This window comes from Mustelus asterias, chromosome 1, assembly GCF_964213995.1.
Source record: "Mustelus asterias chromosome 1, sMusAst1.hap1.1, whole genome shotgun sequence".
Taxonomy (NCBI): Eukaryota; Metazoa; Chordata; class Chondrichthyes; order Carcharhiniformes; family Triakidae; genus Mustelus; species Mustelus asterias.
The window spans coordinates 197,740,718-197,762,779 of record NC_135801.1 but is presented as its reverse complement, the minus strand read 5'-3'; the positions used below and the strand labels follow the sequence as shown (position 1 = coordinate 197,762,779).

General features: G+C 45.7%; 1 protein-coding gene across 1 annotated transcript in view; it reads right to left on the bottom strand.

Annotated features, from left to right (window-relative positions):
* Window positions 1–22,062, bottom strand: part of LOC144480642 (disintegrin and metalloproteinase domain-containing protein 8-like) — a 122,973-nt gene that overhangs the window by 40,533 nt on the left and 60,378 nt on the right. Inside the window, exons 5-7 of the mRNA XM_078200270.1 lie at window positions 19,842–19,918; window positions 12,330–12,504; window positions 4,565–4,630 (exon numbers count right to left, since the gene is read on the bottom strand). Coding sequence (XP_078056396.1) covers window positions 4,565–4,630; window positions 12,330–12,504; window positions 19,842–19,918 — 318 coding nt within the window. The remainder of the gene's footprint in view (window positions 1–4,564; window positions 4,631–12,329; window positions 12,505–19,841; window positions 19,919–22,062) is intronic.

The window sequence follows — 22,062 nt, the reverse complement described above, 5'->3', positions numbered from 1 at the left end:
GGACCCGTCCTTCTGCGGCGACATGTGAGGGCCCGCAAGTCCGACCCCTTGGTCGAACCGGTCCAACTCCTCCACGCCAACCCTCAGTATGCCTATGTGGCATATCCTGACGGGCGAGAGGACACAGTCTCGATTCGAGACCTGGCGCCCGCAGGGGACGTAGCAACTCCTGTCGCTCCTATACCCCCTGTCACGAACCCCCTTTCACTTCTTTCTTCCCCAGACGTGGCGCGGTCAGCACCGGGACCAGTGCATAACAGTTATACTCCCATGTACAGCTTGCCTGAGACTCGGAGATCGGCGCCACCACAGAAGGTACCAGGATCCCCTGCACCACCGCTTCACCAGGGTCAACCGGCCCGTGAGTCCTCGAGGGGACAGCCGGACGCTGTTTTGGAGAGAACGTCACCGCAAGCACCTGCTCCGGTGTCGCAACCGGTGTTGAGGAGATCACAGCGACGGTGCGGTCCTCCAGACCGTCTGGACTTGTAAATTTTGTATATATGTAGTCTGTTTTCGCACCCCGCCGGCCTTTGTTTTCAAAGGAGGGGTGAATGTGGTGAACCATCGTTGGTTACCACTGTGGGGTTATTCCAATGTTACTGTTGGGTTAGGGTGTTGCCACTGTGGGGGTTGTTATAATGTTGTTGTTGGGTTAGGGTATTTACACTGTGGGATTAATATACCTGTGGTGGATGTTGTTATGGCACATCCCGGTCGGGCCCCGCCTCCTGGGGAGAGGTATAAGACCCTCTGCTCAGGCGGGACCCCTCCAGTCTGGATTGGTGTACTCGTGTTAGATAGTTCCATTGTTTGTCAATAAAAGCCTTCAATCGCTGAAGCCTTGTACCTCGTGCTTGATTGTCGCGCATCAGAGAGAGAGAGGGAGAAACCAGGACAGAGAGAGAGAGAGAGGGAGACAACCAGGACAGAGAGAGAGAGGGAGGGAGACAACCAGGACAGAGAGAGAGAGAGGGAGACAACCAGGACAGAGAGAGAGAGGGAGAAACCAGGACAGAGAGAGGGAGAAACCGGACAGAGAGAGAGAGGGAGAAACCAGGACAGAGAGAGAGAGAGAGGGAGAAACCAGGACAGAGAGAGAGGGAAACCAGGACAGAGAGAGAGGGAAACCAGGACAGAAAGAGAGAGGGGGAGACAACCAGGACAGAGAGAGAGAGGGAGAAACCAGGACAGAGAGAGAGAGGGAGACAACCAGGACAGAGAGAGAGAGGGAGAAACCAGGACAGAGAGAGAGAGGGAGAAACCAGGACAGAGAGAGAGAGGGAGACAACCAGGACAGAGAGAGAGAGGGAGACAACCAGGACAGAGAGAGAGAGGGAGAAACCAGGACAGAGAGAGAGAGGGAGAAACCAGGACAGAGAGAGAGAGGGAGACACCAGGACAGAGAGAGAGGGAGACACCAGGACAGCTTCTGACTCAAAAACCAAAACTGGAAGTAGGTCCTTGAATTCTTCTGGGGAGGAACTACCCGCTTTGAGCTGTCAAACAATCTTCTCCCTTACAATGCAGGGTCATAAAAGATCCTAGAAAGTACCTGAGGCCCAGGATAAAAATAAAGAAAACCCCATTTAAACTGCTGAAGCTGCAATAAAAGGACTTTCAGCAGACAGCTCAGCAACAATGAAACCAAAAGGCCTGCTTACCCAAAATTAAAGTAAAAGTAAAGTTGATTTATTCGTCACAAGTAAGGCTTACATGAACACTGCAATGAAGTTACTGTGAAATTCCCCTAGTTGCCACACCCCAACGTCTGTTCGGGTCAATGCACCCTAACCAGCACATCTTTCAGACTGTGGGAGGAAACCGGAGCACCCGGAGGAAACCCACGCAGACACGGGGAGGATGTGCAAACTCCACACAGACAGTGACCCAAGCCAGGAATTGGACCCGGGTCTCTGGCGCTGTGAGGCAGCAGTGCTAACCACTGTGCCACCGTGCCGCCCTTCTTAACACTTCTTAAAGGTACACGAATATCACAATGATCGCTGGAATACACTGTCCACATCCTGATTTGAGACCGTACGTGTCAAGAGAGCTTGTGTTGACTGTTCAGGATGGGTGTCTATTGTGGGGAATCTGTGTGCTCATTGCTCCTAGTCTGCATGGAAGAGTTCTTGAACAAGTATATGCAGGACATTCTTGTATAGTCTGGATGAAGGAATTAGCACATAATTATTTTCTGTGGATGGGTCTGAATGCTCAAATTGAAAAAAGTAGTTGGACTGTGTCAATCCTGTGCAAGAAATACACCACCATTGTCTTCTTTACTCCCTTGGGAATGGCCTAAAATGCCATGGCTACTATTACATGTAGATTTTGCTGGTCCTTTTGAGGATTGCATGTTCTTGATGCACACTCAAAGTGGCCAGAAGTGATGAGATCCACTGCATCTGAGCAAACCATTGAAAAACTTGATGAAATTTTTACAAGATTTGGTAAACCAGAAGAGATTGTTCACAATTTACTTCATGAGAGATTGACAATTATCTCAGAGTAAATGGTATTCACACCCTTATCATCCATCAACCAATGGATTCGCAGAAAGATTAAAAGCTTCAAAAGAGCAAGGTTTGTCATCACTGCATGTGAATACCTTTTTGGCATCTTATAGAAACACTATTCATGCGACGACCCAAAGTTCACCTACATTGCTACTCTTAACGAGAAAGTTCAGAATGATGTTTGACTTCCAGGCTTCAGAGATATTAGACAACAATCTCATGTTGCTAGAAATGAAAAGAGTGCAAAACAACACTAATTCCAACTCAGGACATTGAGTGTGAGTGTGTAATTATCCACAAGTGAGAAATGGGTACCAGCCATAGTTTTAGCAAAAACTGGTCCCATTTCCTACACAGTTCAAACTGAAGATGACCAATTGTCATCTTAAAATTATTTCTCAGAATCATCTCCAGAAATGCCAATCTCCTTAGCCCCTCGTGTTGTGAATACTATTACAGGAAGAGTTAATTGAATCTGAGTTGTCTGATGATTGTGTCTCTGCTACTATAACCAAGGGAGAATGAAACATTATCAATTCCCAATAAGAAATGTCGACCGAAGTTCCAAATCATATGTCTAGGGTCATGGACAGTCAAGTTCCAGAACATAATAAGAAATAGGAGCAGGAGTAGGCCATCTAGCCCCTCGAGCCTGCCCCGCCATTCAATAAGATCATGGCTGATCTGACGTGGATCAGTACCACTTACCCGCCTGATCCCCATAACCCTTAATTCCCTTACCGCTCAGGAATCCATCCATCCGCGCTTTAAACATATTCAGCGAGGTAGCCTCCACCACCTCAGTGGGCAGAGAATTCCAGAGATTCACCACCCTCTGGGAGAAGAAGTTCCTCCTCAACTCTGTCTTAAACCGACCCCCCTTTATTTTGAGGCTGTGTCCTCTAGTTTTAACTTCCTTACTAAGTGGAAAGAATCTCTCCGCCTCCACCCTATCCAGCCCCCGCATTATCTTATAAGTCTCCATAAGATCCCCCCTCATCCTTCTAAACTCCAACGAGTACAAACCCAATCTCCTCAGCCTCTCCTCATAATCCAAACCCCTCATCTCCGGTATCAACCTGGTGAACCTTCTCTGCACTCCCTCCAATGCCAATATATCCTTCCTCATATAAGGGGACCAATACTGCACACAGTATTCCAGCTGCGGCCTCACCAATGCCCTGTACAGGTGCATCAAGACATCCCTACTTTTATATTCTATCCCCTTCGCAATATAGGCCAACATCCCATTTGCCTTCTTGATCACCTGTTGTACCTGCAGACTGGGCTTTTGCGTCTCATGCACAAGGACCCCCAGGTCCCTTTGCACGGTAGCATGTTTTAATTTGTTTCCATTGAGATAGTAATCCCATTTGTTATTATTTCCTCCAAAGTGTATAACCTCGCATTTATCAACGTTATACTCCATTTGCCATATCCTCGCCCACTCACTCAGCCTGTCCAAATCTCTCTGCAGATCTTCTCCGTCCTCCACACGATTCACTTTTCCACTTATCTTTGTGTCGTCTGCAAACTTCGTTACCCTACACTCCGTCCCCTCCTCCAGATCATCTATATAAATGGTAAACAGTTGCGGCCCGAGTACCGATCCCTGCGGCACGCCACTAGTTACCTTCCTCCAACCAGAAAAACACCCATTTATTCCGACTCTTTGCTTCCTGTCGGATAGCCAGTCCCCAATCCACTTTAACACACTACCCCCAACTCCGTGTGCCCTAATCTTCTTCAGCAGCCTTTTATGGGGCACCTTATCAAACGCCTTTTGGAAATCCAAAAACACCGCATCCACCGGTTCTCCTCCATCAACCGCCCTAGTCACATCTTCATAAAAATCCAACATGTTTGTCAAGCACGACTTTCCCCTCATGAATCCATTGTATCCATTGAACGTTGTATGCAACCAAAGAGGAAGAGGTGTCCTCCTGACCCTGATGTCACTATTTCCAGCCTTGCTCCTTATTCTGTACTGTGGTTCCTAATATCTCTATAGACAGTTCAACATGCTCAGAGAAGCCGCTTACCATTGCACTGTCTGCCACAATCACCAGCTCGACATATTTCTCCTGCGTATAAATATCCCTTTTTACCTGGAGAGAGAGAAAATATCAGTCAGTTTGAGGTGGAAATGTACAAGTGACCTGGGCTGGGAGAGAGCCAAGTCATGTGGATCCAACAATTTTTTGAAGTTACACACAAGTATTTCACTTTTCTCTGTCTCATTGTTACAATATAAGGAGCGAATGGGCGTCCCTGTTATAATTGCTTTTTAATTCATTCACAAGATTTTGGCATGACTGACTTGACCACAGTTTATTGCCCATTCCTTGTTGCCCTTAGGTGTAGGTAAACCCACAGTGCTGTTAGGGAGGGAGTTCCAAGAGTTTGACCCAGCAACAATGAATGAACAGTGATATATTTCCAAGTCAGAGTGGTGGGTGACTTGGAGGGGAACCTCCAGGTGGTATCTGCTGCTCTTGTCCTTCTACATGGTAGTGAACAAGAACAAAGAAAATTACAGCACAGGAACAGACCCTTCGGCCCTCCAAGCCTGCACCGACCATGCTGCCCGACTGAACTAAAATCCCCTACCCTTCCGGGGACCATATCCCTCTATTCACATCATATTCATGTTTTTGTCACGATGCCCCTTAAAAGTCACTACCGTATCCGCTTCCACTACCTCCCCCCGCAACAAGTACCAGGCGCCCACTACTCTCTGTGTAAAAAATCTGCCTCGTACATCTCCTTTAAACCTTGCCCTTCGCACCTTAAATCTATGCCTCCTAGTAATTGACTCTTCCACCCTGGGAAAAAGCTTCTGACTATCCACTCTGTCCATGCCTCTCATAATCTTGTAGACTTCTATCAGGTCGACCTTCAACCTCCATCGCTCCAGTGAGAACAAACCAAGTTTCTCCAATCTCTCCTCAGAGCTAATGCCCTCCATACCAGGCAACATCCTGGTCAATCTTTTCTGTACCCTCTCCAAAGCCTCCACATCCTTCTGGTAGTGTGGCGACCAGAATTGAACACTATATTCCAAGTGTGGCCTAACTAAGATTCTATAAAGCTGCAACATGATTTGCCAATTTTTAAACTCAATGCCCTGGCCGATGAAGGCAAGCATGCAGTATGCCTTCTTGACTACCTTCTCCACCTGCATTGCCACTTTCAGTGACCTGTGTACCTGTACACCCAGATCCCTTTGGCTATCAATACTTTTAAGGGTTCTGCCATTTACTGTATATTTCCTATTTGTATTGGACCTTCCAAAATGCATTACCTCACACTTGTCCGAATTAATCTCCATCTGCCATCTCTCCGCCCAAGTCTCCAACTGATCTACATCCTGCTGTATCCTCTAATGGTCCTCATCACTCTCCGCAAATCCACCAACCTTTGTGTCGTCCGCAAACTTACTTATCAAACTAATCAAATAGTGGTCGTGGATTTGGAAGGTACTGCCTAAAGAACCTTGGTGAGTCCCTGCAGTACATCTTTTAGATGGTATACAAAGCTGCCACTGTTCATCAGTGGTGGAAGGAGTGGATGTTTGTGGATGTGGGGTCAATCAAGTGGGTTGCATTGTTTTTTGATTTAATTTGATTTGATTTATTATTGTCACATGCATTAGTATACAGTGAAAAGTATTATTTCTTGTGCACTATACAGACAAAGCATACTGTTCATAGAGAGAGAAACGAGGGAGTACAGTATGTAGTGTTACAGTCATAGCGAGGGTGTAGAGAAAGATCAACTTAATGTGAGGTAAGTCCATTCAAACGTCTGATGGCAGCAGGGAAGAAGCTGTTCTTGAGTCGGTTGGTACGTGACCTCAGACTTTTGTATCTTTTCCCGACGGAAGAAGATGGAAGAGAGAATGTCTGGGTGTGTGGGGTCCTTAATTATGCTGGCTGCTTTGCCGAGGCAGTGGGAAGTATAGACAGAGTCAATGGATGGGAGGCTGGTTTGCGTGATAGATTGGGCTATTGACCTTCTGTTCTGGATGGTGTTGAGTTTCTTAAGTGTTGGAGCTGCACCTATCCAGGTAAGTGGGGAGTGTTCCATCACACTCCTGACTTGTATCTTGTAGACGGAGGACAGGCTTTGGGGAGTCAGGAGGTGAGTTACTCACTACAGCATTCCCACCCATTGATTCCATCCTGCACACTGTAAAAGTCAGATCCAGAGATGGAACCTTGCTTGATAGATTTTAGCTTTAATATTTTGTTTCGAGACATGGAGGGTAGCTACTGAACAGAGCCATGGGCCGCGGTTTTACAGCCCTTCTTGGCAGCAGCAACTTCCAGTCCCACCAACGTGAACTAAGATTTCCATGGCTCACTGATCCCATCATGGGGGAACCTGCAGCCCTGAGCTGGAAAGTTCCAGCCACAGAGTTTGCTGATGGACTTTTAACAAAAGAATATGACATTTATTAAACAAGAGAATATGAACTACAATTCGCTACCCCTTCACACTAATTATAGAATAATAGAATCATCGAATCATACAGTGTAGAAAAGGCCCTTCAACTCAATGAGTCCACACTGGCACATTAGAAACACCTGAACTCTCACCTAATCCCATCTGCCAGCACTGGGCCCATGGCCCTGAATGTTATGATGTACCAAGTGCTCATCCAGATACTTTTTAAAGGATGTGAGGCATCCCGCCTCCACCACCCTCCCAGGATGTGAGGCATTCCAGACTGTCACCACCCTCTGGGTAAAAAGCTTTTTCCTCACATTCCCCCCTAATACTTTACAGATATATACAGATTTGTAAGGATAGCATTCGTTACAAAACCTACTTACACTCTAATACAGTCCATGTAAGCCAATGGACGAACTGATGTTGGACATACCACACTCCAAGACCAAGTGACAGACACCATCAAAGCATCTTCTGTGGAGCTCTCATCAATTCCTTCAGATACTTGCCACACTATGGGCCAACTGGTTTCACAGAAACTGTCTTTCATCTTGCGGTTTCCAGTCTCCACTCTCAAAGAACCTGCCTTGGAATTTCTTCCCAAACTATGTTTTCACTTGGATATCTTCAACAAGGATCCATGCCTGGAGTTTCAATCTCTCCTTCTGATGTTCTGCTCCCTTGGATTGCCACATGCATTCAAGCTTCCACACACACTCTCAAATATTCAGCCATGCCAACAGAACACCACAGCTTCACGGGCCCATAACTGCAAGCCCATTTTGCCTTGACCCTCCCCGCTCCCCCCACCACAGCTTTCACCCTTTAATTCAGAGTTATTTCCACTGCTCTTCACTTTAACTTCAGTTTCCTGTTCTTGTTCCATGACTTAACCGTCTTCCATAAGACCATAAGACAGAGGAGCAGAATTAGGCCACTCGGCCCATCGAGTCTGCTCCGCCATTCAATCATGGCTGATTTTTTTTCTCTTCCCCATTCTCCTGCCTTTTCCCCATAACCCCTGATCCCCTTATTAATCAAGAACCTATCTATCTCTGTCTTGAAGACACTCAATGACCTGGCCTCCACAGCCTTCTGTGACAAAGTGTTCCACAAATTCACCACTCTCTGGCTGAAGAAATTCCTCCTAATCTCTGTTTTAAAGGATTGTCCCTTTAGCCTGAGGTTGTGCCCTCTGGTTCTAGTTTTTCCTACTAGTGAAAATATCCTCTCCACGTCCACTCTATCCAGGCCTCGCAGTATCCTGTAAGTTTCAATAAGAATCCCCCTCATCCTTCTAAATTCCAACTAGTACAGACCCAGAGTCCTCAACTGTTCCTCATACGACAAGCTCTTCATTCCCAGGGATCATTCTTGTGAACCTCCTCTGGACCCTTTCCAAGGCCAGCACATCCTTCCTTAGATATGGGGCCCAAAGCTGCTCACAATATTCCAAATGGGGTCTGACTAGAGCTTTATACAGCCTCAGAAGTACATCCCTGCTCTTGTATTCTAGCCCTCTCAACATGAATGCTAACATTGCATTTGTCTTCCTAACTGCCGACTGAACCTGCATGTTAACCTGGAGAGAATCTTGAACAATGACTCCCAAGTCCCTTTGTGTTTCTGATTTCCTAAGCATTTTCCCATTTAGAAAATAGTCTATGCCTCCATTCCTCCTTCCAAAGTGCATAACCTCACACTTTTCCACATTGTATTCCATCTGCCACTTCTTTGCCCACTCTCCTAACCTGTCCAAGTCCTTCTGCAGCCCCCCTGCTTCCTCAATACTAACTGTCCCTCTACATACCTTTGTATCATCTGCAAACTTAGCAACAATGCCTTCAGTTCCTTCCTCCAAATCGTTAATGTAGATTGTGAAAAGTTGTGGTCCCAGCACTGACCCCTAAGGCACACCACTAGTCACCGGCTGCCATCCTGAAAAGGATCCCTTTATCCCCACTCTCTGCCTTCTGCCAGTCAGTCAATCCTCTATCCATGCCAGGATCTTACCCTTAAGAACATGGGCACTTATTTAACAATCTCCTATGCGGCACCTTGTCAAAGGCCTCTGAAATCTAAATAAATCACATCCACTGGTTCTCCTTTATCTAACTTCCTTGTTACCTCCTCAAAGAACTCTAACAGATTTGTCAGACATGACTTCCCCTTGACAAAGCTGCGCTGAATCAGTCCTACTTTATCATGCACTTCCAAGTACTCTGCGATCTCATCTTTAACAATGGACTCTAAAATCTTGCCAATGACCGGAGTCAGGATAATCGGCCTATAATTTCCTGTCTGCTGCCTCCCTCCCTTCTTAAACAATGGTGTTACATTAGCTACTTTCCAGTCCTCTGGTACCCTCCCTGCCTCCAGTGATTCCTGAAAGATCACCACCAATACCTCCACAATTTCCTCAGCTATCTCTTTTAGAACCCTGGCGTGTAGTCCATGTGGTCCAGGTGATTTGTCCACCTTCAGACCTTTCAGTTTCCCCAGAACCTTCTCCTTAGTGATGGCCACTACACTCACCTGTGCCCCCTGACTCTCCTGGAGCTCTGGAATCCCACTGGTGTCTTCCACCGTGAAGACTGATGCAAAGTAACTATTCAGTTCCTCTGCCATTGCTTTGTTTCCTATTATTACTTCTCCAGCCTCATTTTCCAGTGGTCAATGGCTATTTTTGCCTCTCTCTCATCTTTTATATATTGAAACAAACTCTTCCTATCTTCTTTTATATTACTGTCTAGCTTACACTCATATTTCACCTTCTCCCCCCTTGTTGCTTTTTTTAGTTGTCCTCTGCTCACTTTTAAAGGTTTCCCAATCCTCTGGCTTCCCACTAATCCTCGCCACTTTCTATGCTTTTACTTTTGCTTTTATGCTGTCCTTGACTTTCCTCGTCAGCCATGGATGCCTCGTCCTCCCCTCAGCATGTTTCCTCCTCCTTGGGATGAATTTCTGTTGTGTCTCCCGAATAACTCTCAAAAACCCCTGCCATTGCTGTTCCACTGTCTTCTCTGCTCGGCTCCCTTTCCAATCAACTCTGGCCAGCTCCTCCCTCATGTCTTTGTCGTTACCTTTATTTAATTGTAATACCGTTACATCTGATCCCAGCTTCTCCCTCTCAAACTGCAGGGTAAATTCTATCATATTGTGGTCACTGCTCCCTAAGGGTTCCTTCACCTTAAGTTCTCGAATCAAGTCTGCCTCATTCCACATTACCAAATCCAGAATTTCCTGTTCCCTGGTAGGCTCTGTCTTCCTGGGCCTTTCCTTTTTATGGCTGGATAGACTGGGGCTTTTTTCTCTGGAGCGTAGGAGGCTTAAGGGTGATCTTATAGAGGTCTCTAAAATAATGAGGGGCATCGATCAGCTAGATAGTCAATATCTTTTCCCAAAGGTAGGGGAGTCTAAAACTAAAGGGCATAGGTTTAAGGTGAGAGGGGAGAGATACAAAACGGTCCAGAGGGGCAATTTTTTCACAGAGGGTGGTGAGTGTCTGGAACAAGCTGCCAGAGGTAGTAGTAGAGGCGGGTGCAATTTTGTCTTTTAAAAAGCATTTAGACAGTTACATGGGTATAGAGGAATATGGGCCAAACGTGGGCAATTGGGACTAGCTTAGGGGTTAAAAAAGGGTGGCATGAACAAGTTGGGCTGAAGGGTCTGTTTCCATGCTGTAAATCTTTATGACTCTATGAAATAGTCCATACCTGCATTCACTAAGACTTGGACTGCATTCAGGCTGAGGCTAATAAGTGAAGTAACAATCATGCCTCACACAAGTGCCAGGCAATGACTAAGAATGGAAAAAAATATACTTCACGCAGTGAATCGAGGTTGTAGAATTCACTTCCAGAACTTGTTGTTGATTCCGAATCTAAGTAAATATAGAAACTAGAAGCAGGAGACCATTCAAGTTTGTTCCACAATTCATTTTGATTATCGTTGATCATTAAATTCAGTAGCCTGATATCCCCCTTCCCCCATATCACATGATCTCTTTAGCCGTAAGAGCTATGTCTAATTTCTTCCTGAAATCAGATGAGATTTTGGCCTGAACTACTTTCTGTGGGAGTGAATTCCACACATTCACCAGCCTCTGGGTAAAGAAATTTCTCCTCACCTCAGTCCTCAAATTATGACTCCTAGTTCTCGACTCCCCCACCATCGGGAACATTCTTTCTGAATCTACCCTGTCTAGCCCTGTTAGAATTTTATAAGTTTCTATGAGATCCCCTCTCACTCTTCTAAACTCCAGTGAATATAATCCTAACCGACTTAGTCTCTCCTCATATGACAGACCTGCCATCCCAGGAATCAGCCTGGTAAACCTTCGCTGCACTCCCTCTATAGCAAGGACATCCTTCCTCAGATAAGGACACCAAAACTGCACACAATATTCCAGGTGTGGCCTCACCAATGCCTGAGACAATTGCAGCAAAACATCCCTATCCCTATATTCTATTCCTCTCACTATGAAGGCCAATATCCCATTTGCCTCCTTTACTGCCTGCTGTACCTGTGCGCTTACTTTCAGCGACTGATGCATGAGGACACCAAGGTCTCGCTGAGTATCCATCTCCCTCAATTTACACCCATTCGAATAATAATCTGCCTTTCTATTATTGCTAGCAAAGTGGATAACCTCACATTTATCCACATTATACTGCATCTGCCATGCATACACCTACACTCAACCTATCTGAATCACCCTGAAGCATCTCTGTATCCTCCTCACAGCTCACCCTCCCACCCAACTTTATATAGTCTGCACATCTGGAGATAATACATTTAGTTCCCTCTTTCAAATCATTAATATAGCATGTGAACAACTGGGGTCCAAGCACAGATTCCTGCTTCACTCCACTAGTTTAAAGTTTATTATTAGTGTCATAAATCAGCTTACATTAAGACTGCAATTAAGTGACTGTGAAAATCCCCTAGTCACCACACGCCAGTGCCCATTCGGGTATACTGACAGAGAATTTAGCATGGCCAATGCACCTAACCAGCACATCTTTCGGCAATGCCTGCCAATCAGAAAAAGACCCATTTATCCCTATCCGCTAACCAGCTTTCTATCCATCTCAAGACACTACCTGCAATTGCATGTTCTGCAACTTTTCATAGTAGTCTGTGTGATCTCGTTGAAACATGTTGGTTTAGATTAGACAGGTAGATAAAGGAAAAGGGGATGAGAACATGGTGCAACAATATGATTTGGACATTTTCCTTGATTGGAGGGTGCTACCTGGTCGGCTTGTTGGGTGGATAAGATTGTTTACATGCTGCAATTTCAGAATTAATTGTTTCTTTCTTTTAGTTATTGTATTGCTGATTACTCACCCTCTGTGAACGATCAGACTGATTCGTGTCAATTGGTTTCGGGTGGACAGTTCTGACTCCACAGCTACTTGATTCTGGGGGGAGATCTTCAGGTCTGTATAACAAATGACGGCCAACTTCATCTCCCTCAAGATGTTCAATGACGTAAGTTTGATTACTGAAAATAATCAGAGCGCTGGAGGAGAGAGACAGAGAGAAAACACCCTTATCCTGGTGAAAGAGAAGCAAATCTGTACTTCCAAAAGGAATAACTCACTCTGCGGAATAAATCATTTCTCAAACATTTCTCAATATTCATTTGATTAAAAGGATGTGGGTATCACTGACTAGACCAGCTTTTATTGCCCATCCCCAATTGCCCTTGAGAAGATGGTGGTGAGCTGCCTTCTTGAACCACAGCATTCCTTGTGGCGTAGGTACATCCACAGTGCTGTTAGGGAGGGAGTTCTAGGATTCTGACCCAGCAAAGTGAAGGAATGGTCCAAGTCAGGATGGTGCGTGTCTTGGAGTCCCTCCAAGGGTGGGTGGGTCCCTCCACCCACATTATCTGTACCTTTAAGACCTGGCTGGCTTTAGAGATTCGCATTCTAATTAGTATTCTGTAACTTGATTTCTGTGTCTGTGCACTGTTTGAGAGCAGATATCCACTCCATCTGACGAAGGGGCAGCGCTCCGAAAGCTTATGGTATTTGCTACCAAATAAACCTGTTGGACTTTAACCTGGTGTTGTGAGATTTCTTACTGCTCTGGTAGCCACAGTATTTATTATATGACTATTCCAGTTCAGTTTCTGGTCAATGGTAACCCCCAGGGTGTTGATAGTGGGGGATTCAGTGATGAATATCATGATGAGATGGTTGAATCCTCTCTTGTTGGGATGATCATTGCCTGGCACTTGGAACCGAGGTGAGTGACCTTCCACTATTACAACCAGGTATGACTCCGACCAACGGAGAGTTTCCCCCTGATTCCCATTGATTCCAGTTTTGCTGGGCTCCTTGATGCCACACTCTGTCAAATGCGGCCTTGATGTCAAGGGCTGTCACTTTCACCTCACCTCAGCACTTTTGTCCATGTTTGGACAAAGGCTGTAATGAGGTCAGGAGCTGAGTGACCCTGGCGAAACCCAAACTGAGCACCAGTGAGCAGGTCATTGCTGAGTAAGTGCTACTTGATAGCGCTTTTAATGGCCCCTCCCATCCCTTTACATCCCATGAAAGAATGATGAAAAAAGGTACAGCAAGCAATTGGGATTGCAAATGGCATGCTAGCCTTTAATGCAAGGGACATTACATAATACAGGAATAAAGAAGCTTGCTGCAATTGCACAGGGCTTTGGCGAGATCACATCTGGAATGATGTGTACAGTTTTGGTCTCCACATTTCCAGGAAAGATACATTGGAGGGGGTACAAATAAGATTCACTGATTTGGTCCCAGGCATGAGGGGTCCGTCCTGAGATGAGAGACTGAGTAAATTGAGCTCACATTCTCCAGTATTTAGAAGAATGAGAGGTGATCCCATTGAAAGATTCTCAAGGGGCTTGATAAGAGATTGCTTCTGCTGATCGGGGAATCTCAAACACAGGCACAGTGGCAAGATAAAGGTCTGATCACGCAGGACTGAGATGAGGAGAAACCATGCCACTGAGAGAGTTGTGAATATTTGGAATTCTCTGCCTCAGAGGGTAGTGGGCGTTCTGGAATTGAACACATTTTAAGGCTGGAAGAGACAGATTTACAATATATGTTCACCACTTGGACAAGGGAAGTGAATGTACCATTGGCAAAATTAGGTGGGAAGGCAGAAAGAGTGTGCCGAGGGATATGGACAGGTTAAGTGAGTGCGCAAAAACTTGACAGATGGAATATAATGTATGAAAATGTGAAGTTTTATACTTTGGTAGGAAGAATGAAGGAGCCGAATGTTATTTAAATGGAGAAAGGCTGCAGAAAGCTGCAGCACAGAGAGGATTTTGGGGTCCTTGTGCATTCATCACAAGGGCAAGTTCAGTATGTAATTGGGAGGCAAATGGAATGTCGGCCTTTATTTCAAAGGGAATGGAGTGTAAAAATAGGGAAGTCTTGCTAAAATATACACAGCACTAGTTAGAGTCCATCTGGAATACTGTGAACAGTTTTGGTCTCCTTATCTAAGGAGTCTAACCTCAGTGGTTGGTAAGTTGATGGAGAGGATCCTGAGAGACAGGATTTATGATCATCTAGAGAAGTTTAGTATGATCAAAAGTAGTCAGCACGGCTTTGTCAGGGGCAGGTCGTGCCTTACGAGCCTGGTTGAGTTCTTTGAAAATGTGACCAAGCACATTGACGAAGGAAGAGCGGTGGATGTGGTCTATATGGACTTCAGCAAAGCGTTCGATAAGGTCCCCCATGCAAGACTTCTTGAGAAAGTGAGAGGGCATGGGATCCAAGGGGCTGTTGCCTTGTGGATCCAGAACTGGCTTGCCTGCAGAAGGCAGAGAGTGGCTGTGGAGGGGTCTTTCTCTGCATGGAGGTCAGTGACCAGTGGAGTGCCCCAGGGATCTGTTCTGGGACCCTTGCTGTTTGTCATTTTCATAAATGACCTGGATGAGGAAGTGGAGGGATGGGTTGGTAAGTTTGCTGACGACACCAAGGTAGGTGGTGTTGTGGATAGTTTGGAGGGATGTCAGAAGTTGCAGCGAGACATAGATAGAATGCAAGACTGGGCGGAGAAGTGGCAGATGGACTTCAACCCGGATAAGTGTGTAGTGATCCATTTTGGCAGATCCAATGGGATGAAGCAGCAGTATAAAATGAAGGGTACCATTCTTAGCAGTGTAGAGGATCAGAAGGACCTTGGGGTCCGGGTCCATAGGACTCTTAAATCGGCCTCGCAGGTGGAGGATGCGGTCAAGAAGGCGTATGGCGTACTGGCCTTCATTAATCGAGGGATTGAGTTTAGGAGTCGGGAGATAATGCTGCAGCTTTATAGGACCCTGGTTAGACCCCACTTGGAGTACTGCGCGCAGTTCTGGTCACCTCATTACAGGAAAGATGTTGAAGCCATTGAAAGGGTGCAGAGGAGATTTACAAGGATGTTGCCTGGATTGGGGGGCATGCCTTATGAGGATAGGTTGAGGGAGCTTGGTCTCTTCTCCCTGGAGAGACGAAGGATGAGAGGTGACCTGATAGAGGTTTACAAGATGTTGAGGGGTCTGGATAGGGTGGACTCTCAGAGGCTATTTCCAAGGGCTGAAATGGTTGCTACGAGAGGACACAGGTTTAAGGTGCTGGGGGGTAGGTACAGGGGGGATGTCAGGGGTAAGTTTTTCACTCAGAGGGTGGTGGGTGAGTGGAATCGGCTGACGTCGGTGGTGGTGGAGGCAAACTCGTTGGGGTCTTTTAAGAGACTTCTGGATGAGTACATGGGATTTAATGGGATTGAGGGCTATAGATAGGCCTAGAGGTGGGGATGTGATCGGCGCAACTTGTGGGCCGAAGGGCCTGTTTGTGCTGTGGCTTTCTATGTTCTATGTTCTATGAAACATACACTGGCATTGGAGGCAGTCCAGAGAAGATTCACTAGGTTAATCCTGGATATGGATATGGGACAAGTGCTAAAAAATGGGATTAGTGCATCGCGAGTGGTAGATATTGTCAGTGCAGACTTGATGGGCCAAAGGGCCTTTCTTGTGCTATATGACTCTATGGAGGGATTTTCTTATGAGGAGAGGTTGAGTAGGTTGGGATTGTACTCAGTGGAGGTTAGAAGGATGAGAGGCGACCTTATTGAGACATATCGGATTCTCAGTGAGCTTGACAGGGTCGATGCTGAGAGGTTGTTTCCCCTTGGAGGAGAGTCTGGGACCAAAGGGCATAATCTCGGAGTAAGGGGTCGCCCATTTAAGACAGAGATGAGAAGGGATTTCTTATCTCAGAGGGTCGTGAATCTGTGGAATTCTTTCGCGCAGAGGGCTGTAGAGGCTGGGTCGTTAAGTATGTTCAAGGTTGAGATCGACAGATTTTTAATCAGTTAGGAAATCAAGGATTATGGGAATAAGGCAGGAAAGTGGTGTTGAAAATTGCATCAGATCAGTTTTGATATTGAACGGTGGAGCAGAGTCAATGGGCCGAATGGCCTACTTCCGTTCCTACATCTTACAGACTTATTTTTGGTATTTTAGGGAATTCAGGAACATGGGGAGTGGGTGGGAAAGCGTAGCTGAAGCCCCCAAGGTCAGCCATGATAATATTGAATGGTGGAGCAAGCTCCACCAGCTGGCCATCCGGTTTGAGGTTGTACACTCCCTCCGACACCTTCAACTTTGCTTCTGCATGTTGCCAACAAAGACTGTCAATACGTTTGCTGCCTTCCCATGTGAGCTTTCTCATTCTGACTGGTCACAAACCAGACTCTCCCATGAGTCTGTGGATATGTCTGATCTCTTGAGACATGATCCTATTTCTCGTGTTCATGTGTTCTTGTGAAAACACCCCCGTGCTCCTCCCCCCCCCCCCCCCCCCCATCGATGAAGATCAATGGTGAGATCCCGGAAATGTACATCATTTTCCTTATCAAAGTAGCTCCCTATTTGACAAAGGAAGACATAGACAATGGCGTTTATCATTGCCTCCAATGAGCCAGCTCAGCATTCGACCAAGTGGATGGAGTGGTACCTTAAACCCAAGACAAAGGTTATGGTTCAGAGGGCAGCAGCGATCCCAATACATCCATATAATTCAGAGATTTGAATAACCTATTGCAGATCGGTCATAAAACTTGACAAGTACAATCAGCGCTCTCCCCTTCAAGATTCTTCCAATCCCACAACAAGAAAGGCAATCTGGCAGCAAGCTGCGAATGGGCAGGACATATCATCCATCGGCCCAGACAACTGAACCAACCACTCTCCTCAGAACACCATCACAGCACGATGCTCCCAGGAGGAAATGCTTTTGGGATATGTTCAAAGCATGCGTGGTGTAGTGGTATTGTCACTGGAGTAGTAATCCAGTAGACCCAGGGTAATGCTCTGGGAACCCAGGTTCAAATCCCACCACAGCAGATGGCAAAATTTGAATTCATTAAAAATCTGGAATTAGAAATCTAATGATGATCATGAAACCATTGTCGATTGTCATAAAAGCCCATCTGGTTCACAAATGTCCTTTAGGGAAGGAAATCTGCCATCCTTACCTGGTCTGGCCTACATGTGACTCCAGATCCACAGCAATGTGGTTGACACTTAAATGCTCACAAAGAACAGGCCCTTCGACCCACCAAGTCTGTGCCGACACAGATGCCTCTCTAATCTAACATTTTCTTGCCTCTACGTGGTCCATATCCCTCTATTCCCTGACTATTCATGTATCTATCCAGATGCCTCTTGAACATTGTTATAGACTCTGCTGCCTCCACCAGTTCCTCCGGCAGCGCGTTCCAGACATTCACCACCCTCTGTGTGAAAAACTTGTCCCTTACATCTCTTTCAGACTTTCCCCCTCTCACCTTCTACCTATGCCCTGAGTGATTGACCCTTCAACCCTAGGAAAAAGACTCTATTCATTCTATCCAAGCCTGTCATAATCTTGTAAACCTCTATCAGGTTCCCCCTCATCCTCCGACGCTCCAAAGAAAACAATCCAAGTTTGTTCAACCTTTCTTCATAGTCCGTATCCTCCAAACCAGGCAACATCCTGGTAAATCTCTTCTGCACCCTTTCCAATGCATCAACATCCTTCCGGTAGTGTGGTGACCAGAATTGTACACAATACTCCAAATGCGGCCTAACCAAAGTCTTATACAGTTGCAACATGACTTTCCAATTCCTATACTCAACACCCTGACCGATGAAGGCCAGCATGCCATACACCTTCTTGACCACCTTGTTCACCTGAGTTGCCACCTTCAGGAAACTGGATCTGCACGCCTAGATCCCTCTGTATGCTGATGTTTCTAAGGGCTCTACCATTTATCGTATACTTTGCTTCTGCAGTGGACCTTCCAAATCACATCACCTCACATTTTTCCAGGTTAAATTCCATCTGATATCTTTTGGCCCAGGTCTCCAGCTGATCTATATCCTGCTGTATCCTCTGACAATCCTCCTCACTCTCCGCTACTCTCCCAATTTTTGCATCATCTGCAAATTTACGAATCAGACCACCTACATTTTCCTCCAAATCATTTATATATATTACAAACAACAGAGGCCCCAGCACAGATCGTTGTGGAACACAGCTTGTCACAGACCTCCAGAAGAAAAGTATCCTTACACTGCTACTCTCTGCTTTTTATGCCCAATCCAGTTTTGTATCCATTTTACCAGCTCACCTCGGATTCCACATGACTTCACCTTCTATATCAGCCATGAGGAACCTTACTGAAGGCTTTACTAAAGTCCATGTACACAACATCCACTGCCCTGCCCTAGTCAATTTCTTTTGTCATTTCCTCAAAGAACTCAATGAAGTTTGTGAGACATGACCTCCCCTTCACAAAACCATGCTGCCTATCGCTAATAAGCCTATTCTCTTCCAGATGTGAGTATATCCTGTCTCTAAGAATCTTCTCCAATAATTTCTCCACCATTGATGTGAGGCTCACAGGCTATAATTTCCCAGATTGTCTCTTCTGCTCTTCTTAAACAGAGGAACAATGTTGGCCAATCTCCAATCCTCTGGTACCTCGACCATGGCTAAAGAGGATATAAAGAATTTGGCCAAGATCTCAGCAATTTTTTCCCTCGCCTCTCTGAGTATAGACCATATCTGACCCTGGGGACTTGTCCACCTTAATGTTTTTCAAAACCTCCAATACTTCCTCTCTTTTTATCTCAAGATGTCCGAGAATGTCAACATCCTCATTTCTACACTCACCATCCACCACATCCTTCTCCTTTATGAATACTGATGCAAAGTATTTGTTAAGGACATCAACCACCTCATCTGGCTCCACACACAAATTCCCTCCACTGTCCTTGAGTGGACCTACCCTTTCCTTTGCTATCCTCTTCCTCATATAGGTATAAAAAGCCTTGGGATTCTCCTTAATCCTGCCTGCCAAGGACATTTCATGGCTCCTTTTTGTCCTCCTAAGTCACTGTTTAAGCTCTTTCCTGTTATCTTTGTATTCCTCAAGAGCCTTATCCGTTTTCAATTTCCTGAAATTTATGTATGCCTCCTTCTTCTTTTTCACTGAGCTCACAATCTCTCGTCATCCAGGGTTCCCGAATCTTGCCATCTTTATCCTTCATTTTTATAGGGACATACTTGTCCTGAATTGTTAGCAACTGACTTTTAAAAGGCTCCCACATATCGGATGTGGATTTACCCTCTCAGGATGGGTAGTAAATGCTGGCCCAGCCAGTAATGCCCACATCATGTGAATAAATTTTTTAAAATCCTCAATCCTGAGAGGAGAAAGCTAACTCCAAATAAACACATCCCTTTACCCAACTGAATTAACAGGCGATAGGTTACAAATATGAATATTTAAGCCAAACTGAGAATTAACCGTCAGTCTTTTTACCTGAGTCCTGAGCAGGTGGTTGCAGAGACCTGGGATCCAGGGAATCTTCTGATGGAACCCTTGTAGTAACAGTTATGCTGTAGGAAGATGATTAAATCTCAGTATAAAACCTCCTGATACCTCAAGAGAACATATTGACAAATCTTCTTTGATATGTTAGATAGCATTCTGGTCAGGGAACAAAGCTCTGAGCGAGGAGTCGGAGTGGCTGTAGTTTCACTGATTCTGGGAGAGATTCTCACAATAAAGAGGAAAGGAGTTTCAGTGGTGATTCACAGGCATTGGGCCCCAAGAGAGGCCCCTCTCCAGTGTCAGGATCCATGATCACTGGTGAGACTAGCTGTCATAACTTGAGACGCATCGATGTGGCTAATAGAATTTGATAGAATTTTGACACAAATTTGATAGAATTTTTTGAGGAGGTAACTAGGTGTGTTGATGAAGGTAGGGCGGTTGATGTCATATACATGGATTTTAGTAAGGCGTTTGATAAGGTCCCCCATGGTCGGCTTATGATGAAAGTAAGGAGGTGTGGGATAGAGGGAAAGTTGGCCGATTGGATAGGTAAATGGCTATCTGATCGAAGACAGAGGGTGATGGTGGATGGAAAATTTTCGGACTGGAGGCAGGTTGCTAGCGGAGTGCCGCAGGGATCGGTGCTTGGTCCTCTGCTCTTTGTGATTTTTATTAATGACTTAGAGGAGGGGGCTGAAGGGTGGATCAGTAAATTTGCTGATGACACCAAGATTGGTGGAGTAGTGGATGAGGTGGAGGGCTGTTGTAGGCTGCAAAGAGACATAGATAGGATGCAAAGCTGGGCTGAAAAATGGCAAATGGAGTTTAACCCTGATAAATGTGAGGTGATTCATTTTGGTAGGACTAATTTAAATGTGGATTACAGGGTCAACGGTAGGGTTCTGAAGACTGTGGAGGAACAGAGAGATCTTGGGGTCCATATCCACAGATCTCTAAAGGTTGCCACTCAAGTGGATAGAGCTGTGAAGAAGGCCTATAGTGTGTTAGCTTTTATTAACAGGGGGTTGGAGTTTAAGAGCCGTGGGGTTATGCTGCAACTGTACAGGACCTTGGTGAGACCGCATTTGGAATATTGCGTGCAGTTCTGGTCACCTCACTATAAGAAGGATGTGGAAGCGCTGGAAAGAGTGCAGAGGAGATTTACCAGGATGCTGCCTGGTTTGGAGTGTCGGTCTTATGAGGAAAGGTTGAGGGAGCTAGGGCTGTTCTCTCTGGAGCGGAGGAGATTGAGGGGAGACTTAATAGAGGTTTATAAAATGATGAAGGGGATAGATCGAGTGAACGTTCAAAGACTATTTCCTCGGGTGGATGGAGCTATTACAAGGGGGCATAACTATAGGGTTCATGGTGGGAGATATAGGAAGGATATCAGAGGTAGGTTCTTCACGCAGAGAGTGGTTGGGGTGTGGAATGGACTGCCTGCAGTGATAGTGGAGTCAGACACTTTAGGAACATTTAAGCGGTTATTGGATAGGCACATGGAGCACACCAGGATGGTAGGGAGTGGGATAGCTTGATCTTGGTTTCAGATGAAGGTCGGCACAACATCGTGGGCCGAAGGGCCTGTTCTGTGCTGTACTGTTCTATGTTCTATGTTCTAATAGCTAATGAAAGGAATTATTGATGACAAGAACTATATACTAAGAAGGGTTTAACAGCACAACTAATGCGGGTTTCCTCCTAACAACATCCTGACTCTGACTGAACCCTCTCGTCCAGGAATCCTCACTCTCACTTCCAGGTTGGCCCAGGTTCGTGCTCATTGGGTCTGGACTGGGCATTGACCTGTGAAGGATTGCACACTACCACATTCACCATTTAACGCAGACTGAGTTCGCATTCCTTGCAACATTTCAAACCTTCAAATAAAAACAAAATACTGCAGACTGGAAATTGCTGGAAAAACTCAGCAGTTCTGGAAAAGGGATGAGGCATCTTGTGCTTGAACTTAGAAACATAGAAAATAGAAGCAGGAGGAGGCCATTCGGCCCTTGGAGCCTGCTCCACCATTCATTTTGATCATGAGTGATCACCAAATTCAATATCCTGATCCCCCCTTCCCCCCATATCCCTCGATCCCTTTCACCCCAAGAGCGAAATCTAATTTCTTCTTGAAATCACACTATGTTTTGGCCTCAACTACTTTCTGTGGTAATGAATTCCACACATTCACCACCCTCTGGAT